Source organism: Aulonocara sp. 'chitande type north' Nkhata Bay, linkage group LG12 (assembly GCF_057382095.1).
Source record: "Aulonocara sp. 'chitande type north' Nkhata Bay isolate Kocher_YH1m ecotype deep benthic linkage group LG12, A_spYH_male_GT1.1, whole genome shotgun sequence".
Classification (NCBI taxonomy): domain Eukaryota; kingdom Metazoa; phylum Chordata; class Actinopteri; order Cichliformes; family Cichlidae; genus Aulonocara; species Aulonocara sp. 'chitande type north' Nkhata Bay.
The window spans coordinates 25,425,764-25,448,952 of NC_141355.1; the positions used below are offsets into that span (position 1 = coordinate 25,425,764).

The window sequence follows — 23,189 nt, forward strand, 5'->3', positions numbered from 1 at the left end:
TACGTCACATGAAAACCAAAATAATTCCAAACGCCAGATCTGAATGAGGGTGGGGGAGGTCCATGTTGCAAGGAGAGCTTAACTTCTGTCTTGCTAGCTTGCCCTGCGCTCTTCCTTCTGACTATGCTGTCTGTGTTGAGCGCTCAGTGGATCTGCGCTCGACAGTGCAGCCTAGGCGGAGTAGTCGAACGCAGATTCACTGAGCGCTCAACACAGACAGCATCATCAGAAGGAAAGTTGATAAAATAAATTACAAATGTTGTATTGTTCGATACATATGCGTACCGAACCGAAAGCACTGTATCGAACGGTTCAATATCGATACGAATATCGTTGCACCCCTAATATATATGTATATATCTTGTTAATATGTCTAATGACAATATAATACTCTATTTATATTCGTCTTAAGAAATTAAATTAATTTCTCTTCATCTTCATTCATCTTCATACTCTTCATCTTCATTTTTAGATACCCCTGACTTCAGTCTTTGGCATACACAGGCAGAAACTACCAGAGGACTGAAAAACACAATGGTATCATTGGTTGATAATCTCTGAGTAAATCACCACATGCCTACAGTAGATCTTCTCATAGGCTTGATAAGCAAAGACAAGAAGGATTTATGGTGTGCCTGTTCCAGTTTGTGTGTATGTGTCTGTGTTGTTGCACATTATAAAGGGATTATAGTGGGGGCTGGGGGTGGGCAGATTTGTATTGGTTTGATATGCCATCATTCTTTCGCTTCCTCTTCTTCTAACTCTTGTCAGGCTGTTCTCTCTCATTTCATTTCAATGCACCTCCTTTCATTTTATTCCATGCCACACATTCTTTTTTGTTTACAATACAGTCCTTTAAGAACTTAGAGTACCTCAATTAGATAAGGTGTGACTGTCCACACCATTCCCTTGGTCAGACTATCTGTAATCTTCAGTGTGAATGTATGTAAAAACTACCTGTTACCGTACTGTGCCACAGTGTGTGTAATAAAAAAACCCCATCAGAAAGCAGTGCAGAAGTCAGCTTTCATCCAAAAGAAGAGCTTTTAGACATCCTTGTAAAAGCCTGCAGGACTATTCATGAATACTGAATACTAAAGAAATTGAAAAAAAGCCTAAGAGAGTTCCCTCAACTCTAAGGGCAGAAAATGAAACCAAAACCAATGAGACCACAACATACTGGTGATTGACATATTTCAAAGTAGTTAATACATTAGAGGATCAGCTAAACTACTCGAGCCCAGAATGTGCACTACAGTCAGTGTCAAAGCCACGAGCAACAATTCAGTGACTTCCTGTGTCTACACAGCTGTTTGCTGTTTATGTAAACATGTAACTGTAATTTCAAAGAAAAAAACATGCTAATAAAAATGGTCATAACTGATCAAATCTGTGAAAACAATGTTTACAAAGCCTATAAGTAAATACTATTTAGAATGAAACTTGACTAACAAAAGAGTTTCGATGAAAAGTTCAGACTCTTTTTTTCTTCTTCTCTGTGAAATGTATTTAGCTGTTCATCTGCCTATCCTTAACACATTGTAGTTTATATATGAGTAGATTGGTCTAGTTCTAAACTTCTTCAGTGTATCTTGCTGCTTGTATTTTTCTGTCTCTCCATGTTTCTCTCCACTCTCTATCTAAAACTTTCTTCCTCGCTTTATATGTTTAATTTGTGATTCATATGACTGTCCTTTCTTTAGCGACTCATTTTTTGTCTTACCTACAATGTCCTTTCTTGTCTCTCTCTTTTATTCTCCCTCTCTTTCTGTCTGCCAGCTGGGCCTGTAGGCTTTCAGCAGCATTACAGCTTGTAAACCTCGGATTACAGCACCCAGAATCTGCCTAGCACTGCATGCTTCTGTGGATCACAAATACACAAGTGTGACATTCACCCATTCATCATTTACATATAAACATATATGATATTTAAATAGCTTTGGATAAACATGCGCCTTAAAGTAAGACAATGCTGTGACAATTATACATTGCGGTATAGGCACACAATGACTACACAAGCTTAGTATCTACACTGTTCTCCACTGCATTAAGTTCCACAACGTCCCTTCACTATCATAGTGAGCTCACTAGAGGATTACCTTTCTGCTCCTCAGTATGTTTACCTAATTTTTCTACTGATTATTGCTATTGTTTGCCTATTTCCCCATGGCCTCTATTCACATTGTGCAAGGACATGTATAGGCATAATGCCTTTCAGCATTCAGCTAAATCACCAGTTTTTAATATTGAACTTACAGTACCTGCAAAACAACAACTAAAATGTATTAAGTTTAGTCTTTAAGTTTTCTTATTTCTTAAAAAAGCAGCCTGCTTATAATAGCTTGTGTGATGAAATAGAGAAAATCATTGTATTTACCTACAAGGCCTACTTGTTTTAAAAGTTTTGTTTCATACTTTGGAACGTTTTTGGTTAATAGGTCCAGAGTGTAAGCAGAGCGGTTTAAGGGCTAGATTCTTCCACGAAATGCGGTTGAAAATTTTACTTTTGCATTAGTTTACTGAAAACAAGTGGATTCACCTTGGTTTATTTTACTATAGAGCATTGCTCTTAAAATACACACAGCTTCATTTAGTTTTGGCCTGCTTCCCTGTACACTAAGGCCCTCTCATATTAGCATGGACAATTTGCTTTTTCTATCTATCATTAATGAAATCAAGCGAGGAAAGGCAACAGCTCTTCTGGATCTTAATGATTTATGTTTTTTTTTTTCTTTTCATAGCAGAGTTTTAACTGTCATTTGCTGAGCAGTGATGAACTATGTCTGCTGAGAGTTGCTTTCAGAAGCATTCCTGATTCCTGAAGTAATGATTTCCCATCAAGAATCCTATGTAGTTTAAAGGCTATTCTGCTTCCATAGACTGTGCAGCTATTTAATATTGGTTGTCAGCCTTGTCCTGTGTTATAAGATTATGTGGAATATAAATTCCCAATTTCTTGATTACTTATATCTTTCAGTTTGGTTATTCTTTAATTGTTGAAATCCCTTTATACCAGTGTAAAAAATAATCTTTTAAACATGTGGCTAATAATAAAGTAGAAAGCGTTTATTTTTATTTGCAAAAATCTTTCATTTCATTTTCAAAATTTCTATAATGCTACACTTAGAATTAAATACAGGGTTGAAATGATTTGCATTTCCTATATCATTCTAACCTTTTTCTTTTTTTGTGATTTAATATTTTATTATTTCCTTTCCTGCTTGAGGCTCTGTACCTCTGCTCTGTGTTTTCTGTGCCTGTTGTCTTTTTCTGCTAGGTAAATATCAGTTTACAGGAGAGGTCAAGAGATGTGCTAATGCAACAAAATAACTGCTTTTGGACATACCAGACTCTGAGACAGGCCCTCAGTGAACAGTAAGAATCAGAGTGATGGGTGACAGGACTGAATGTGTTTTTGTGTGTGTGAGTGTATTGTATGAAAGTGAGAGTAAGTGAGTGTTGGACAGCTGAGAAGTGAAGGGTGCTAGAAGTGAAGGGTTAAAGTTAGTTTTACAGCCATTCTAAGTGTACCAGAATGGCTGTAAAACTAACTTTAACTGTATCCACATGCGATAGACACATGCAGCTCTTATCCTAACTTTAACCATTACAACTGAATAAACGTCCATGTAGCCCTTAATGCTAAAACATGCCTTAACCCTCAAATAGTCATTGAAATCTACAAGGTCCCTCCAAAGCTTTTGGACCTTAATAGTATGGTGAGATCCATTATCAGGATCTCACCTTATAATGCAAACAAACACACACAGACAAACACACAGAGATCTGTTGAGGGACCAGCTAGGTGGTTAGACTGGCACAGGTTAGTCTAGCTGTCTGAGTGCTGCAGATATCATATTGACTGAATTACTAGGTAGAATTAGTTTTTTGTACCTATGAAAAAAGGACTATATCTACTCTAGCGTAGCTTGACATAAGATGTAAAAAATATATTTTTGTCAACATTCTTACCTTGCTGTGTTAAGAAGTAAACGAAGAAGATGAATAATTAAACAACTTAAATATTTACATAAACATTTACAATAGGGGTTACTGAAAACACTTACCTGCAGTTTGTCTGTAGAAAATGAAGCAAATAATAAGAAATTACATAAGACAATACATAAGAGTGTTATGATGAAGGGCCATGAAAGTGTAGAGCAAATAAAGCACGCAATAACGTATTACAGAATAAGCACTAGGATATGTTCCTGTACAAACTGTGAGATGTAAAAGGTTCTCAAAACAATAAAAATGTTACTCTCTTATATAACAGAAATTCAGCTACCAAAAGATTGTGCATGAGCTCTACACAGAACGAGCAAAAAAAAATGTAATATTATTCATTGCTTACGTAAGATACAGTCAGTGGAATCAGAAGAAAAGCTACACAAAAATGAAATAACATTGTGCATGTTGCCTTTCTGATGTTCTCAAAGTAAGATTTCAGATTTCATGTTATCATGATTGTATATGTACATGCATAATTTCTAACTGCAGATGTATGCACATGTATTATTTAAACCCCTGTGGTATTTAATGGCTTAAATGTTCCCGCTATACTGAAGACATCCTTTTTGGCTCTCGGAGGAGGCGGACACACTTTTTCTCCTCTCCCTTATCTTCCCTGCTTATGTCCTTGTCTAGTCTCGTGTTTTCTTGTATTACTTTCCCTGGAACACTCTCTCACAGTCTGTTTCTAAAACCTAAAGAAAATTATGGATTTGATCAACTGGTCTCTGAATGCTATTGACATCCTTTTGTCAACGAGAAGTCTGGGCTCAGGAGAGCCCGAGTGCCCTGGAGGGACTTTCCCTGCCGGATACATGATGGATGGGTGGCAGGAATGGAGGGTCGTGTGCCTGGCGGGACTGTCGATCGAGGATGCTGAAGATATCTACCTATTCGGAACCATGATAACAGGGTTCTTGCTGATCGGAGCTGGCTTGGCCCTGGCTTATCGGAGAATTAAGAAAGCGGAACCGGCTGTTCAAACCCCCCCAAGGCCGCCTGCTGGGATTGAAACGGTGGGACGAGGCGCAACTTCTCAAAACGGGCTCATTGAGAGCAGCATGGTTAAGATCTTGGAGACGCTTACAGCTGCCGTGAATACTCAGAATAACACCTCTGAGCGTATATTGGGTTACATCAAGGAGAGGCCTGCTCAGAATAACACCTTTGAGTGAAAGTTGGATTACAGCTCACTGCAGCCGTGAGTTCTCAGAATCGGCTCTCTGAGCAAAAGAATGACAACACCACGGAACCCAAGTTTGATACCATCATGGGGAAGCTCGCGGTTCTCCAACGGGAGACTGAGAGACCAGTGTCGGAGTGTTAAAGAACAGCTTTGAAATTCTCATGAGTTGTTGCAAAAGACAAATTACCATCATAATCCGGCTACCCCTTCGGCGCCAGCTGTGGGCTCAAGGCTGGAGCCGAACAAAAACTCCCTGATCTGTGCATTCCTGTACTATCCTTTTGTGTTACACATTTCGATGTTTTTTTCCTCGCTACCTAGCCTGACCTGTCTCCCCAATGTGATGTTTGTGTATTGTATGTACGGTCGGCAAGGTCTGTCATCTCGGTTGTGGGCAAAAGACCTGCAACTGACAAATAAAGGCTATCTCATCTCTCTCTCTCTCATCATCAACATTAAGAGTCCCCATGGCTTTACATCTTTAGCTGCACTTTGATAGCTTCTGTGTGCTTAGAGTGCAGTGAAAATTTCTGATTCCTTAGTCTTTTGCATATTTGTCCCATTTACGTATTTCATTATCATCAAACAAATTTTAATATTAGACAAAGACTACTCAAGTAAATACAAAATGCAGTTTTGTAAAAGATAATTTGATTTATTAAAGGGAAAAAAACATCCAAAGCTCCCTGGCCAAAAATCATTATCCACAAATGGTAAAAATTTGGAACAGTCATGAACCTTTCGAGGAGTTTCTGGCCAAATTACTCCAAGTGAACGTTGACAACTCGTCCTGGAAGTAACAAAAGAAGCCATAATAACATCTAGATAACTGCAGGCCCCACTTGCTTCAGTTAAGGTCAGATCATGATAGCAATAAGAAAGAGACTGGGCAACAATGGCGTCCATGGTAGAGTTCCAAAGTGAAAACCACTCCTGGCCAAAAGAACACAAAAGCTCATCAAATCATCATTTTAAAGCTGAATTTTCTGCTTACTAAGGTATTCTTTGTCTAACATTAAAACTTGTTATATATCTGAAATATGTATTTGTGAGAAATATGCAAAAAAATAGAAAACCAGGAAGGACCGAATATTTTTCCACACAACTGTATATGTTGGCACTGGTGTGTGTGTGTGTGTGTGTGTGTGTGTGTGTGTGTGTGTGTATAGCAGGGCCTTGACAGTGAGCTGTTTCCCTTAAACATCAAGTCTTTCAGCTTGACACATCGTCAGTGCTTCCAGCCACGGTTTACAGTATGAGAGGCTGGGATGGCTGAAACTGGTGCAGAGAAACGCCTGCAAACCCCAAAGTGTCTATAAATAATTAATCTGTGCATGCTGTATAGCTGTGTTTCTTTAGCTACATGTAAGTGAAGTTGTGTTAAACACATATAACTACTTACTGTAAGCCTTAGCATTTTTTTTCTTTTCATCTGTGATGATTGCAAAGCAAAAAGCAAGTAAATAGAGTTATTTGCATGCCTACCTACCTGCACTTACCAGGCAGACACGGTGGAAATAGTGGAAGATAACTAGATTTGAGAATTTTTACTTCTGTTAAGACTTTTGGGGAACCTTGCGTGTAAACTCTATTAGATCAAACCTGTATTCCCAAGTGGAGTCTCACCCTTCTCCCACTCTTCCTTCTGTTGTATCTCCCATTATTCACCAAGAGTATTTTCAGGGTGAAGAACATTTTTTAAATCACTTTCCCCATTTTTTAACAGCATCTCCTCCTTTACTTATCTCTGCTCTACTTTCCATTTTTTTCTGTCTGCCTTTTTGTCTCTTTGTCTTTTTCTCACGTTTCAAGAGAACAGAAAAGACAAACGCCATAAACACATACAGAGGTAAATGCACAAATTATGTATCACCTTATCAATAATTAGCATTATTTTTTTCCTGTAGTGTTAATCATAGACTTTTATATAGCTTTGTTTTAGACAAACACATTTTTTCTCATTTGCCAGACATATCTCAAACACAAAGGTTAATTGATTTAAAAAGCATTTTCCAAGAACTCCAATTGCGCTCATCTTTTTAGGCAATAAGTGATGAAACGTTTTCTTCTTTATTCAATTAAAAAGAGACGGACACTGAATTAAATGATAGCGCAGTTTAATTATTAAGTTACATATTAATTTAAAGTTTGGTATTTAAAAGCACATTAAGTAAGGAAGTTTCAATTATATATACATACCAGAACCCAATCTAACCCGCACTGCACACACACAGACACGCGTCTTCCCAACAATTCAAGTAAGTCATAAAACAGCTTGTGGCTCATCTGGGAAATCAGAACAGGACTTGTTGTTGTCATCGTTATATTGATCAGAGACTGCTCAGTGTATTTGTGTGTGTGTTTGTGTGTGAATGCAAGTGTGGATTCGTAGGTGTGTGAACATGTGTATATGTTAGCATGTATATAAGAAAGAGAATAAAATCTATAGTCAAATGTTGTACTTCAAGTCATGAACATGAAGTACTCCCACTATGAATAACCCCAATTGCTACAAAATAAAATAAGCAATAAAACAAAGAATATATTTTTGCCCCCTACCTTTTTCCTTTTTTGATTTTATGCAAATTTCACATGTCTGTATATAAAGAGGTTATGAACACTCATAAGTTAATTTTCTGTCTCTTCTCGAACACTTTTTTGATTTGTTTAGAACCCCCCCCCCAAAAAAGGGGGGGGGGTTGCTTAGATACTAGAATGCTGAATTCACATGATAGTCCACTGTGGATTTGTATAGATAGATCAGAACTCCTCTGTATTTTCACAGTTGGATAAACCCAGATCTATTTCATTTGATCTTGCTTCTCTTTTTAATACCTCTTTAATTCAGCATGGGTGATTAAGAAATCAAAATTTTAAAAAGTAATTATTAAAATAAGCTGTATCTTTATAAGTTTTATAGCTTCGGTCAGGTGTAAACTTCAGTAATGTTATTATTTCTTTTTTTTTTTTTTTTTCTTTTTTTTGCCTGTCCTGTTTGGCATTTCATGTTTTTTCAAACCTAATGTGTACCTATGTACACTAGTTTGTTTGAAATGGTGGTTGTGGTGCCTTCAGCTAGTCAACATTCACTTCCATCTGGATGAATCACCTCACACTTACGTCATATGGTTCATCTCGTACAGCCAGAGTACCTACCCTAAAGGAGGAACCAAAAAACAACAACACACCCTTAAAATGCTATTCTAAAGGCTGCAATCATCCTCTGTTTCTGCAGTACAACCACATAAAATAGAGTACTATTTCTACAGTGGTTTTCAGAATTTTTAAAAAGGTCCAGAAGGGCCTAGTGAAATCATCTAGTACGGTGAAGTGATTGTCATTGCTCAAGTAACAAGTCTGAGATGAATTGAGGGTTGTGAAATTTTGTGTTATACTGCTGGAAGCAGCCGTAAGTATACGGGTATGTGGTCATAAAATTCAACAATCAAGATTCTTTACTGTCATTTTAAGGAAATATACAATGGAATGAAGTTGCACTCAAGGATTGTACTCAATGAATATAAAAATGGTAAATGGCCTGTATTTATATAGTGCTTTACTAGTCCCTAAGGACCCCAAAGCGCTTTACATATCCAGTCATCCACCCATTCACGTACACATTCACACATTGGTGATGGCAAGCTACATTGTAGCCACAGCCACCCTGGGGCGCACTGACAGAGGCGAGGCTGCCGGACACTGGCGCCACCGGGCCCTCTGACCACCACCAGTAGGCAACGGGTGAAGTGTCTTGCCCAAGGACACAACGACCGGAGACTGTCCAAGCCGGGGGTCGAACCGGCAACCTTCCGATTACAAGGCGAACTCCCAACTCTTGAGCCACGATCGCCTTATTAAAAATAAGAATGAAATATCAGTTAAGCCAGCGGTCCCCAACCCCTGGGCCTCGGACCGGAACCAGTCCGTGAGTCGTTTGGTACCGGGCCGCGAGAGTTTAGGCTCAAGTGTGAAATGTATGGTTTTCAGGGTTTTTATCGGTTTTCAGCGTTATTTTGTTATCGTTTTGATCGTTAACTCGGTTTTCCTGGGTCTTTTCACGTGTGTTATGAATAAATCTTCTTTTTTTCGGTACCGGTACTAGTTTTATTTTATTGTATTTATCCGCGACACATTAAAGGCCGGTCCGTGAAAAATATTGTTGGGCATAAACCGGTCCGTGGCGCAAAAAAGATTGGAGACCGCTGAGTTAAGCTATAAATATAAACAGTTCATTTCGCACACATAACAAACATCACAATTTCCCAGTATTTCCACTATGCAGCACAGTCATTGCCACTGTATGCATTCATAAAGTCCACATTGTGATTTACTCCTGTTATTGTAATTGCTGTACGTTTTGTATATAGGGGTGTACTTCAGTCCATTGTTCAGGATGGTAATGGCTTTAGGGTATAACTGTTGATGAATATTTTGGTGCATGTTTTAATGGACTGGTAACGTTTTCCTGTGGGTAATGATTCAAAGAGATGATGAGCCTTCCAGTATACTGTTGTTGTTGTTTTTCTTCCAACAGCAGGAGGTTGAGATGTCTTCCAAGGCAGGTAGCTGTTAGTTTGTGATGTTTTGTGGACATAATCAGCAACAATCTCCTCAGTTGGTACTAAGAGGCCACATGGTTTAAACAGAATATCCCCCAAAATGTTATACCACCACCAGTGGGATGATATGAAGCAGGATGTATCCATGCTTTTGTGTTTAGGGCGAATTCTGAACCTACTATCTGAATGTTGCAGCAAAAATTGAGGCTCATCAGTCCAGCTCATCTTCTGTTATCCAGTTTTGGTTAGTCTGTGTGAATTCTACTGAAGTAGGTGAAGGAAGGCACCCGGTGTGCTCTTCTGCTTCTAGAGCTAATCTGCTTTGAAGTTTGACCTTTTGAGCTTGCTTTTCTGCATACCTTGGTTGTAACAAGTGGTTATGTGACTTACCTTGGCCTTTTTATCAGTTTAAAGTAGTTTAGCCATTCTCCTTTAACCGCTGATGTCAACAGGGCATGTTCTCCTGCCATTCACTGCACTGGATATTTTCTTCGTTTTTTGGATCGCTCCAAACCACAGAGATGGTTGTGTGGGGAAACCCCAGTAGATCAGCATTTACTGAAACACTCAGAGCAACCTGTCTGGCACCAACAACTATGCCACAATCAAAGTCACTTAAATATCTTGCAATATAGATCACATTCTATATGAATTCTCTATTGAATTTTTGATTTGACTTGCTGTGACCATTTAGTTAAAGGCATACAATGTGTAATATGAATGTACAAATAAAGACTAAGCTTTGCTGTTATGTAAATAATATCGGTAAGCAATGGAATTTTGTTTTTCCTCAGGAGAGAAGAAGGGGGTCAAGAGGCAATTGCTGGGCATTGCTATAACCTCTCTTTTGTCTGTGAAGGTTCTCAGTCATCCAGGTCATCGTAGTCAAAGGAGCTTGCAAAGAAAAGTGTCTGGACTTCTTTAAGTTGCTTGAAGACGTTTCACTTCTCATCCGAGAAGCTTCTTCAGTTCTAAGGTCAAATGGTGGGGAGTCCCAGATTTAAACCTAGTGGGAGTATCCCCCCAAAAAAGGTTTACGACACCAACTGTCTCCCATCTATAATCCAGTTTTGAGTTCCCTCCCCAGACGCCTTAACGCCCACTCACATCCTGGGCCATCTGACCTCAGGAATTCGCATGATAAGGTGGGGCCAGGTTTCACAATGAGCTTACCCGAAACCCTGGCTGATTGGGACCCACACCCATTTTCACACCTTGGCTCAGGCGAATAGAGGATCATCAGGGGGTCCCTTTGTCCCTCTGTGGGGGGTTACTCCCACTAGGTTTAAATCTGGGACCCCCCTCTGTGGGGGGGTTACTCCCACTAGGTTTAAATCTGGGACTCCCCACCATTTGACCTTAGAACTGAAGAAGCTTCTCGGATGAGAGGTGAAACATCTTCAAGCAACTTAAAGAAGTCCAGACGCTTTTCTTTGCAAGCTCCTTTGACAACCTCTCTTTTGACAAACGTTATCACAACAAGGAAAACAAGAAAGTCTCCACTAATGTTGTTCTGTTGACTGAAGACCTTATGAATTCAACTATGCTGGAAAAAAAAATCTCTTTAGAAAAAAATTTGTTTCTTTTTACATTATTAGCTTTTACATGACACACTTAATCAACAATTTGCCATCAGTATAGCTTTTGTTCTTTTAATTGTGTCCCTCAAATTCAATTCTGTTTAGGAAATTGGTGGAAGGGCAGGACAGAGTAAAGTGGCTTTTTGATTTTAATTGCCATTCAGGTTGCAGTTTTTGTGTTCAAAGACACAATGATTGGAATGCGGCATGCTTTGCTATATTTTATAATTTTATTTTAATAACACCAAACAGCAAAATAAAATAACACAAGTAAGTGAAAGAAGGGAAGAGAGGAGACGAGAATTCCTGTACACTTGGAAGTAGTTTTCATGCTAGAGTGGATGAGCACACAGACTATGAGGTAGAGAATGGGCAGCTGGTGTTGCAGACCTAGTGTAAGTGGTGAGACAAGCACCCTGTGTTAGCTGAGAGAAAGACGGAGAGGGCGGGCTTATTGTGCATTAAAGTAAGGTAAGGTAAGGTAAGGTAAGGTAACTTTATTTATACCTAAAGGCAAGGTAAATTTGCTTTACAGAAAAATGACAGCATTTGACATCCCTTTAAAAACACACATACCTAGTAAATATATAAAACTCACTGTGACACATACTTTAATATTTCGAGTGCACATATTGTTGTTTAAGTAAATTCATTATTGTAGAGTTCATTTACTTATTTCATTTGATCTTGCTGCTCTTTTTAATACCTCTTTAATTCAGCATGGGTGATTAAGAAATCAAAATTTTAAAAAGTAATTATCAAAATATTTTTATAAGTTTTGTAGCTTCGGTCAGGTGTAAACTTCAGTAATGTTATTATTTCATGTTACTAATTAAACACTCTTTAAGCACTTTTTGAATAATTACAAAACATACTGTGGAAATAAAGAGTAATGTGCCCATACTGGGCTTCTGTTCCCACAAACAGATGCACAGCTGGATAGAGCTGAACTGAGAAGATATTCCTTAAATGGTGCATTAGATGTTAAAAGCAAAAAAAATTTGGATGTAAAATCTTTACTTACTGTGAATCAGCCCTACCGTTACTATTACCACCACCAGGAGTGTAGGACTGTCATGATCAAAGAATGATTATAATGAGGCATTAGTGTTTTGTTTTGTTTTTTTAATAGTTTCATCGCAGGAATATTTTTGAATAAAACTGTCCAAATAAATCAAGGCAGTGAATAGAATAGATTAGAGCTATGCTTGGAACTGCTTTCGAGGCCGATGGATGAGCCTGCACGCTATAAGGTGGAGAGAAGGCAGTTGGTGGTGCAGAGTTTTCATACTAGTGCAAGTGGACTGCTTGCTGCAACAAGCTGGTGCTTCTCTGACTGCCACTGAACTGGTAGAGAGCATGGAGTGGGAAGAGAACCTTGGACTTTTAGTTGGTTCGTTAAAACATGTCAACCAGCAAGCACAAATATGGCCGAGGGAGGGGAGAGGACAGAAGGAAGGCTTGGTGTGCAAGCTGTTCGTAGACTGACATGCATGTTGCTCATTAGCAAGGGAGAAACGGAGGTTCGGGTGGTGGTAAGAGAGGGGTCACTTGAGGAGAGGGAGGGAGACAGGAGTAGTGGAACTGCTCTTCGGTTTGACTGTGCGCATGTCTGGCTGCCCTCTCTTTATAGCAATGGCAAACATATGACTGCATAGTGGAGTCAACAGAGGGAAGATTATAGCACAACAGATGCTGAAAGCAGAACACCTACTCCTGGCCAGGTGAAATCCAGTTAACACAGGGAAAAAAGAAACAAAAACGAAAAGAGGGAGCCACGTATGATCATGGAGGAAAGCCCTATAGTATTTCTGCTGCTGAAGGTGAAGCAGATAAACTACTAATAGCTAAGAGTAGCCTACACCAAGAGTCCATTATTACACTGCATTAGAAAGTCCAAAATCAAATCTCTCTCTGTGTCTATCCACTAGTGGAGCTCATCATATAAGGTGGGAGGAAGTGCAGCAGCAGCTAATACAGCAATTGCCCAGGTCTAATTTCATGGGGAGTTGCTCTTATGTCTACCAGCAGTAATTTGAGGTAAGGTGTAGAGCAGAATTTTGACAACATTTATTCATACATCTCTGTTTTACTTTTACAACTTCCTACGCATATTGATTTTGTTGCAGTCGATAGTGTCTGTCAGCGCTGTGTACAATTTTCCCACCTCCATGGCTTCCAAATGTCACCTGCTATCGACTGCATTTTGAATTGCTACGAGTCATGTATGTAACAATCAGGCCAGAAGCCACAGTTTGTGTCACAGTGTGCTTTGATGTGTTTGCCACAGGGAGAGAAAATAAGAGATACATGAAATCTCAAAGCACCCCTTAGTGATTGTAAGATGCTATTTAGGCTAGAGGATACCTGCATGCTGTTTGATTGTGCATCCACATACAGTATTCGGGGTTTGTGTTCACATTGATGTGTGTTCCGAGAAAAGGGTTTGTTGTAACAGTAAATGACTCGTGGCTCCAACACAGCACTGGTCGATGGTCCAATTACCTTTAAATGTGTGTGGTTACACATCCTTTAAAGTGCCTGGGGTCTGTCTGAGTCTATGCAAGTGCGGTGGCTGGAAGTAGGAAGGAGACTGATATATCCATTTTTTGTTCAGTGTTATAATAATGTTTTACAGATCACAATGACAAACAATACTGAAAGACTGACACTTTAATGTAGATGTTTTTATTTGTACACTACTGTGCAGTCTTAGCCTTTGTGAATGTCTTTTAAAGATCTTCTTTGGACATACTACTACTTTTTCACTTATTTTTAGTCCAGTCCTTGCACCTGACCATTTTTAAACAAGTTTTTTTTAAACCCTTAACCCTGACCTAGGAATGATTCTAGCATAAAACGCCACCTAAATTAAAGAATGAACCAGTGTTGTTTCCACACATAACAGAAAACTTAGCAACGAACCAGTTTTAAATTGTATCTTTAGGCACTTTTATACTAGCAGCCTGTTATAAAAGCAAACCATTTGTTCACATTTCTTTAGATGAACCTATGAAAAATGCCAAAGATAACACAGTTTGACAGGCATAACATGATAGTTTTGCACCAAGAAGTGCTATTAGCTAAAAACTGGCTGTGCTGTGCAGCATCTCCCTAAAATATTTGAAGAGGCTGGACAAATGTAGGACAAAAGAATGAGTTTCAGGCCTAAAAAAACTAACTGCAGAAGATGAAGAGTATGTGAAAGTCATATCCTTAAGAAATAGGAAGAAGCCCAGTAAAGATGTGACACAGGATCTATGAGATTCATTTGGCCCCTCAGTTGATACGGTTGTTGCAATATCATCCAGAAAACATACGATCAGGAACAGCTTCCTTTTTAAGCTGTTGATTCCAAACACTCTGCTAATGCAGTAAACACAATTGTGGATAGAAAAACACACAATGGAAAACTATCAGTCGTGGAATTGTCTCACCAGAGCCTGGACCTCAACGTTATTGAAGCAGTGTGAGATCATCTTAACAGAAAATGAAACAAAAGGTATCCAGCATCCAAAGAAGAGCTTTGAATGTCCTTCCAGAAGCCCATGGTGATTCATCAAATGTTGTTGAAACACAATTTTGGTAAAATGAGAAACAAAGAGATAGCATGCTTTGTCAAAAGAAAAACTGAACTGAGAGCAATAAATGATGAAAAAAGAGAAATAAAAAAGGAAATTAAAGCAGTGATAGAGAAAGGAGAGAGAGTGTGGGATGTTAATGGCCGTGTTTAGATGCTGTCTTCTTCCTAATGGTTATAACATGCAAAGGCACACAAACACTCACAAATGCACATTTACTTCATACTGTCAGGCTGAGAGCCATTATCCAGAGCTATGAAGATAAGCAGAGGTTGGTGGCCACTCTGCTAGTCATCCAACCATTTTAACTCATCACATGCACACCTCTACAGTGAAGCAGCCTCTATTACTCCTTTTAGGTGGAAGCAAATGCATAAGAGGATAAAAGTGAAAATACTGACATTTACATTTGTTGAAATATTACAAAGGTTCTTCCATCTCCTTCGAGCTTATGGCTTTGTCTCTTATTTCCTCTTTACCTCTTTACATTTATAATGTCAAAGAAAAAATGAAGATAGTAATGTAAAAACAATGTATGTACTGTTAAGTGTACATACCCTTATCAGTAAGGCTGTTTTTGCATGTCATTGATAAAAGAAGACCATTTAAGTGGATGCAATTTAAATGACAATGGAAAAAAGTAGGAATGTGCCCAAACTCGGCTTTAAGTTTTATGTTCTCACAAACAGATGGACAACTGATCCAGGAAGATGTTTTTCAAAAGAATGAAAGAGCATTTACAGTAAACAATGTGGATTAAAATTTGATCACTTCCCTCACCAGAAAGTGGGCTTTAAAAAATAATTATTGTAGTAGTTGGCTATGACGCATTTAGGTATTGAATCATACCTTTCAAAGTGCACTATGTACATCTATTGTGGTTCTACTGTGGCTCTATATGAGAGTGGGGGAGTGAAATTTGATGTAATACGTGTTGGTCTGGGTGGGTGAGTGTTTTTATCTATAAGTGTACATTAATGGCTAAACAGCCTGACCCTGATTAGTACCCTCTATTATTACTTTAGTCCTTTGCTTTTAGTGATTGATATGTTTTACCTAATCTTATTGACTTATAACTAAATGCTATGAAGAATGCAATAGACTGCCTCATTGGGTTCACTGCTTTTCTGTGTTATTGTGCATATTCTCTGTCCACATTGTTTCTGTCGGATCTAGCACCTCATCAGTAGTTGGAGCAACTGACTGATTTAACTAGTGCAAATGCACGTGGTTATTAAACCAGTCTTTTAGGAACTCTTGTTTTATTAATGCAGTCCCAAGAAATAAATATTAAGTGCCTTGCTTAAGGGTAAGATGACTACAGTAGGCAATTCCTAGGCAGTACAGGAAACACTAATGAAGCAAAACCATGTGGTTTTGATTTTTTAACTCTTTCACTATCACTAACTCTTATCTCAGTACAATCACTGAGTTTTGATTACCACTGTTGGGGCTCACTGCTGCATAGCTCAACAGCTCTGTGGAAGCCAGGATTACAGAGTGCCATAGCAGGTGTGCTTTTGCTGTTAGCCAAAGGCTTTTTTGTGAGTGTCTGTGTAAAAATGTGTCTCGCTGAACCCTTTTTCTTTTTTATTATTATGAGTTCCGCTTATAATCCCTTTGCTGGATTTTAGATAATGTTCTCTTTGGAGCAGGTTCACTTATATGTGTTGTTGTATGGATTTGTTTTCCTACAGATGTGGTCAGGTGTGAATGTAAAGTGAAAAACAGAGTCTGCTTTTGGTTTTCTAATCGGCATTTTGCTACAGGACTAATATTTTATTGATTATACACATTCACACTTTTAGAAGCACTTATGGAAACTGCTGTGCTGCAACTATTTTTTTTTTACAGTGTGTCATCATCTTTGTTTAACACCTATCAACATCTTGTTTGTCTTGCATGAGGTTCACCCATCTCCATATCTATTTTTTCCTCCCTAAGTGTCTCTGTTTGGTTTGTGTTAACTGTTTCTCACCTGTGTTTTTATTCGTGAGACCGTTCTATCTTTTTCATGTTACCACAATCTCCTTTTCCAAGTTTGCTTCTGTTGCCACTCATATCAACAGCACACAGGCGCACCAAAAGAGTAGCGTGTACAAACACATTCACACACTTTTATTGACGGCTGTATTGACAGTGGGTTTGTGGAAAAAATTATTCAGTAGTAGTTTTTCTGTGTTGCAAAATAAAGGCTAGCAGGCTAATATTAAGAGCAATACAGGTTTACAGATACCTCTGTATTTTGGGCCGTTATGAAATAGAGAAATGAGCTACATTTAGCTCCACATCTCCCTCTCCAGGCAAAAACATGGATAGCATGGAATTTGATTTACTTGGGTTTGTCTGTGTGATTTGGGTAAATGCAGAAAGATGAGCAAAGATGAGCACTGTATTGTTGATTTAAGTGCTGGAACGGCAACAATGTTGTATGGTTGCTTTAACACATAACAATAAGACAGTTGTACATCCTACACACCCTCATATATCCAACTCACAGTGAAGGTTGATGAGGCTCTTGTGTGAATTATCTAAGGTCACTGGACTCTCTGTTCTAATAGGAATGATAAAGGTTGTAATATTTTCCACTACAAGGAGCAACAAAGAGGGCACGTTGCAAATAAAAATAATAAAGGCTCTTTTAAAGGGCAAAACCTTGCTCACAGCGTGCATTTATAAAAGCCCTGCATGTCTACTTTGGTATTGGCAGTTCAAGCACACATCAGCTTAGTTTAACAGCAAGAATGCTTAAAGATGTTGAAAAAGGTGCTTCAGTGATGTTGGGAAGATGCCAGTGAAGTACACCCACGCATGCTTGAGATATCAAATAAGAATTTAAAAATGTAAAAAGTACCTGTGGACGTGCAGTATTAACACATTTAAATGTGTAATGGATGAAATCCCCAGTGATAGTTACTCTCTCCCCATTGATCAACAGTGCTGTCTGTCATGGTTCACTCATGAGGAAAGACCCAAACAGGTAGGCAGGAAGGCTACAGAAAGAAACAGCACACACACAAAAAGAAAAGAAAAGAAAACACAAAAGTACTCATAAAAGGTTGCATAAGTAATGACAACAAAGAAACATCAAGGATGTAGAAAATAGACTAATGCCACGTTATATGAGGGTACCTTAGCTATACCTAGGACTGCGCTCTTCTGGACAGAGATCTCAGATGTTGTCCCTGGGATCTACTGGAGCCACTCGCACAGCTTGGGGGGTCACTGCACCGAGTGCTCCGATTACCACTGGGACCACTGTTACCTTCACCCTCCACATCGTCTCCAGTTCTTTTCTGAGCTTCTAGCACTTTTACAGCTTCTCGTGTTCCTTCTTCCTGATGTTGCTGTCATTCGGTATCGCTACATCTATCACTACAGCCGTCTTCCTCTGCTTGTCCACCACCATTACTATCGGTTGATTAGCCATCATCAGTTTGTCTGTCTGCATCTGGAAGTCCCACAGGATCTTAGCTCGGTCATTCTCTACCACCCTAGGACGCATCTCCTATTTTGACATCGGATCTTCCAGGCTATGCTTGGCACAGATGTTCCTGTATACAATACGAGCACTTGGTTATGGCGTTCCATGTATGCCCTGCCTGCTAGCATCTTGCACCCTTTTCTTATATTCTGGATTGTCTCGGGGCGTCTTTACACAGCCCCTGCACCAGTGGTCTTGCCTGATGTGATAGACCCCAGCCTCTATGGATCTTGTGCTCAGAGCATGTTCCTGCGCTGCCATGATTAGTGCCTCTGTGCTGTCTTTCAGTCCAGCTTTGTCCAGCCACTGGTCGGACTTCTGGACGTTAGCCACTTCCTCTATCTGCCAATGATACACACCGTGCAGGGGCCTTGCTCCTCTTCTTTCTTGTGTTTCTGCTGTCTGAGCTATTCACTAAACATGCGGTCGGTTGTGGCCATCTTTCTGATGTACTCACTGATGTTTGTTGTCTCATCCTGGACAGTGGTTCTGACACTCACTAGTCCCTGGCCTTCTTCTTTTCTCAGGCTGCTGGATTTGGTGTGAAACACTCCATGCATGGTGGTTCATCTGAATCTTTGATATAACGCAGCAACAATATAAAGGGAAAACAAACATAATGACTTAGTTGGTGGTAGAGTGGGTATAACTTTTCGCACTTTTACCAGAGGTGAAGAAAGACACAACCACAGACAGACAGGAACTAAGAGGGCAAAAAAAAAAAAAGTCATGGGAGAAACACCACAAGAATAAGTCAAAAAGTAGTTATAATACAGCACCGGCTTCTAATGGCAAATCTAGAATTAACTCACACACATGATCCGTGTCTACAAAAATCATTACACGAGGAGTGATTTAAACTGTTGGCTTTGATTTTGAAAAAAAAAAAAAAACTTCAAACAGGATGTAGCAGGGCATGGAAAAAGCCACAATTTTAGAGAAGCTTTACCATAAGTACTGGTCCCAAAAGGGAATTGATCAGAATTGGCAGAAAACTGTATATCCAACAGTAACTTCTGGCTTTAGAAAAATGGATAATCCCGTATTTCCCTCTGCACTGTGTCCTCTGCTTCTCTGATGTGTTTGTGTTTTCTTTTAAATACAAATCATCGCATGCAGTTTTGTGTGTATCATAGTGTGCTTGTGATACACAAAAAACAGTTTTTTCCCTGTTTTCTTTCCTACTGCCTCTATCTCCACAGGGAAAACAGACTAGTCTGATCTTTGAAGCCAAAAACAATATTTTATTGAAAACATCAGGCAGATTTAATAATTTGGTCCAGAGGAAGAGAAAAAAAAAACACTGGGTGTTTATGATGCAATTTGATAGAAGTCTGGGTCAGAAGGAAATAGATGAAATCTTGTATACTGGGAGTTAAAGCAGTATATTATGTGCTGTTTATGATTATGTTGGGGTCCTAGGTAATTCAGAAGGTAATTAATTCAGTGCTCAGTTAAGTCAGATTTTGTAATGATATGGGATATCATGCTGAAGCAATCATATAAGCCTTGTGTTTGTCATTTTTCACATTATGCATCATGCACTTGGGGGTGAACTGCAGATTGTAAACTATACATTCTAGAGAAATTTGATCAAGGGTTTTTTGGCGATTAGCAGGAATATGGAATGGGAACCGTCAAAACATAAGACATAAACGTTAGATGAGCCAAATGTGTAGCTGAAATGTGAATATGCCTGATTGGTGGTTTACAAGAAGGTTTTTTTAATTGGGACATTCTGGTTGGTCACCCATAGATTAGTTAGTCGAAATCCTTATTTTGCTTAATTGACTCTTTTTAATTTCCAGAAATAGATTAGAGTGCAATATTCATGATGCTCAGTACTAACTGCACCCAGTGTACAAAAAAAGATGTTCAGTAAATGTTTGGAACAAAATGAAAAAAATAAAATTTTGTGGAAATAAAAAATAAACGTAGGAAAACTTAGGTGAAGCTGAACTTGTCGAACTCTTAAGCACCTCCATGTGTTGACAAAAATCAGGTAGATGAACAGGCTTTTCGTTTTTATGGTTGGTCTCCGTAAAGACAAAAAGCCTGTTTACTTTTAAGGTGAGACTAGAAGACTATTTTCTTGTTTTATTGCTCATTACACAAGTATTTAAGGGACACACTATTTTGTGAATTGTACTTTTCTTTCGGGTGAACTTTCAAGAAATTGAGCTGCGTTTAAGAAAGGAAACCTTTGTGTGGCCAATTACATTTTTACAGCTTTACATATATATATATATATTATGAAAGAAGTTTGTTCTCTTTTATGTTTGATGAAGTGTGTCACCATTACAACTGTGTATTCTGGCATTGCGTGTGAGTCCATCTGGGCTGGAAATAAGCTACCAAAGTGCTGGAACTACCGTAGTGCACCAGAGATAATGATCATTTTGTTCAAAACAATAACTTAACACACTGTTAAATAAAGGTGGTTAAAACACTGCAAGCTTACAGTTTATTTTGAATATTTAAAAGAATGTGAAAAAACACTGAAATCTAGCTCCATTCTGATGTGGCTCTGTTAAACAACCAGCCTTTTTGGATTTCAATGATATCAGTGATACTTACATTGCAGTGTTTGGATAAATCCAAGCATGTGATTGATGAATCGCTAAGTTTTTGTTCTTACTGAGGAATTAACCAGTCTTATGTTTCAGATTTCTGTGTAACTAACTGTTTGGTGTGTTTCTGTGTGTTTTTGTTTGTGTACATTACAGCTAGCCACATGGGACCCAGTTCATGGATTGAATGGCACTCTGACAGACAGAAAATTGGAAAACAACATGAGGGGAGTTGTGCTACGAGTTGTCACTGTTCTGGTGAGTTTAACTGGTCAGTTTGTTAATCTGTGCGTGTGTCTGTTCTTCGATTATGACAAGATTTCCAATTGTCCAAAGACAAAGAAGACCGATTTCAGTCTTTATACAACTTTTCTATTTTGTTCATCTTGAAGAATCAGGAGAGACTGTATTAATTTGGCATTTCAAACTTTTGCTCCTTTATAAATCTGTCCTTTTGTCTATTTTTGTGCCAATCATTCCACTTTATATATATGGGAATGGATCTAGGGACAGCTTAAGAGCTTATGTGAGGGCATGAAAAAAAAACAGTTTATCAGACAGTGTTAGGAGTAAAGATGGGGATCATAAAAGCCGAAGAATACCTACCACGGTGAGCTCACTAATGGACCAAGCTATCATAATTTCATTAGCCTTCATTTTGACATTTGACAACTATGTGATGGAGTCTTGATGGTGGTGGGACTCTGGCTTTCCAGCTCTATCTGCCTCGCCCGCAGCATCGATTTGAGTATATCCCTTGAGTGCTTTAAAGATTCACAGCTATAAATTCTTCATATCCCCCCTTTGAAGTGAGAAACAGAGGGAAAAAAGCGATAATGCTAGACATCTTTGTGGCTATCCCTTTTTACTGATCTTTTCATACATTTTTTTCAGTCTTTGATTTTCATCATCCTTAAAGGCAAAAAGGATATGGGCTGTGAATATTGTCCCTCTTCTCATTTTTGGGAAGGAGTATCTCTAGTAATGTGAGAAGGTGTATTGTTTGCACACTTTTAAGTTTGTGTTGCTCTTCCTGTTCTGTAGCTCTGCCTGTGTAAAAATGTTTATGTTTTACCCAAAATGCCTCATCCCCCTTGTCGGCCTACTAGCAGAAAAGCCTAGAAAGGGTGTGAAATGTCCATGTGCATTCCCAGATCTTTCCATGTGTAAATTGTTGCGGTTATGACCCATAAGTGTGCAGGCACTTACGGATGGGAGGAAAAGCCATGTACAGTAGTTTAGTATTAAATGTACTGCATGGGTTTTGTTCAGTAAGACTGGAGAAGAGCTACTATATTAAATACTATATAGTATATTAAAGTCTGGCATATTTCAATCTGCATTTAACACTGATGCTCACTGGGGAAACACAAAGACATTAGACATTATTAGAAAACTTCAGACACTTGTACCTCCTGCTATCCATGCACAGAAGGATCTTGCAGGAACGGTGATGCTATTTGGTCAGTAGGATTTCATAACCTGCTCTACAGCACGTTAGTTTTGCAACATATGTTAGAAGTAAGAAGTGACCCAATTTCAGGGTACTGAAAACTCGGGTTAACAGTGAAGTTAGCTGGATAAGAATAAATCCTGCTTTATAATATAGAGTCAGGAGTAGAAAAACTTTTGGGCACAAGTGACACAATTAGTCAAAAACGATGTTTTAAAACTAAAAAATATAGTTTAAGCGCTTTAAGCAGTTATCAAAATGTGGTTTTCTTTATACTATATGTAAGACTATATAGTTAGCTGGCCTAACAATCTAAAATTACTGTCTTATATATGTTTCTAAATTAAATTGTTTAATATCAGCATGGCTTTCTTCTTTTCATCATATGTAGTGGTCTTGTCCTTTTTTATGCGAGGGTGCACATTTCTCTGATTTAAGTAGCAAGCTGTGGATTTAGCTACAGTAGCCCAAATATGCAGCCAAAGGCAAAATATGTCCCTTTTTAACTTGAGTTCATATTTTTGGAGATAATGAAGAGAGCTCACAATGTTCTCTCTGAATAAAAAGTAAAGTTTTACTTTGAGGGAAGATAAGACACACAGTAACCACAAGTGTAATTAATGCCACATTTGTTTTGCAAGGTGGCTAATGATATCGATCACTGAAGATTGATGAATTAGCAATCAAATTAAATGATGTTTACAATTTGACAGTTGTTCCTTTACTTTCATTTGATAGTCCATCTAACAATAAAATGTATTTTAA

General features: G+C 38.6%; 1 protein-coding gene across 3 annotated transcripts in view; it reads left to right on the plus strand.

The window, feature by feature from the left end:
• grid2 (glutamate receptor, ionotropic, delta 2) overlaps positions 1-23,189 on the plus strand; it is a 576,013-nt gene that overhangs the window by 432,048 nt on the left and 120,776 nt on the right. For all 3 annotated transcript variants that reach the window (XR_015131855.1, XM_086314608.1, XM_086314609.1), the window contains exon 9: positions 21,128-21,229. Coding sequence is in view for 2 of the 3 variants with exons in the window: in XM_086314608.1 (XP_086170734.1) it covers positions 21,128-21,229 (102 nt within the window). In the remaining variant the exon portion in view is untranslated. The remainder of the gene's footprint in view (positions 1-21,127; positions 21,230-23,189) is intronic.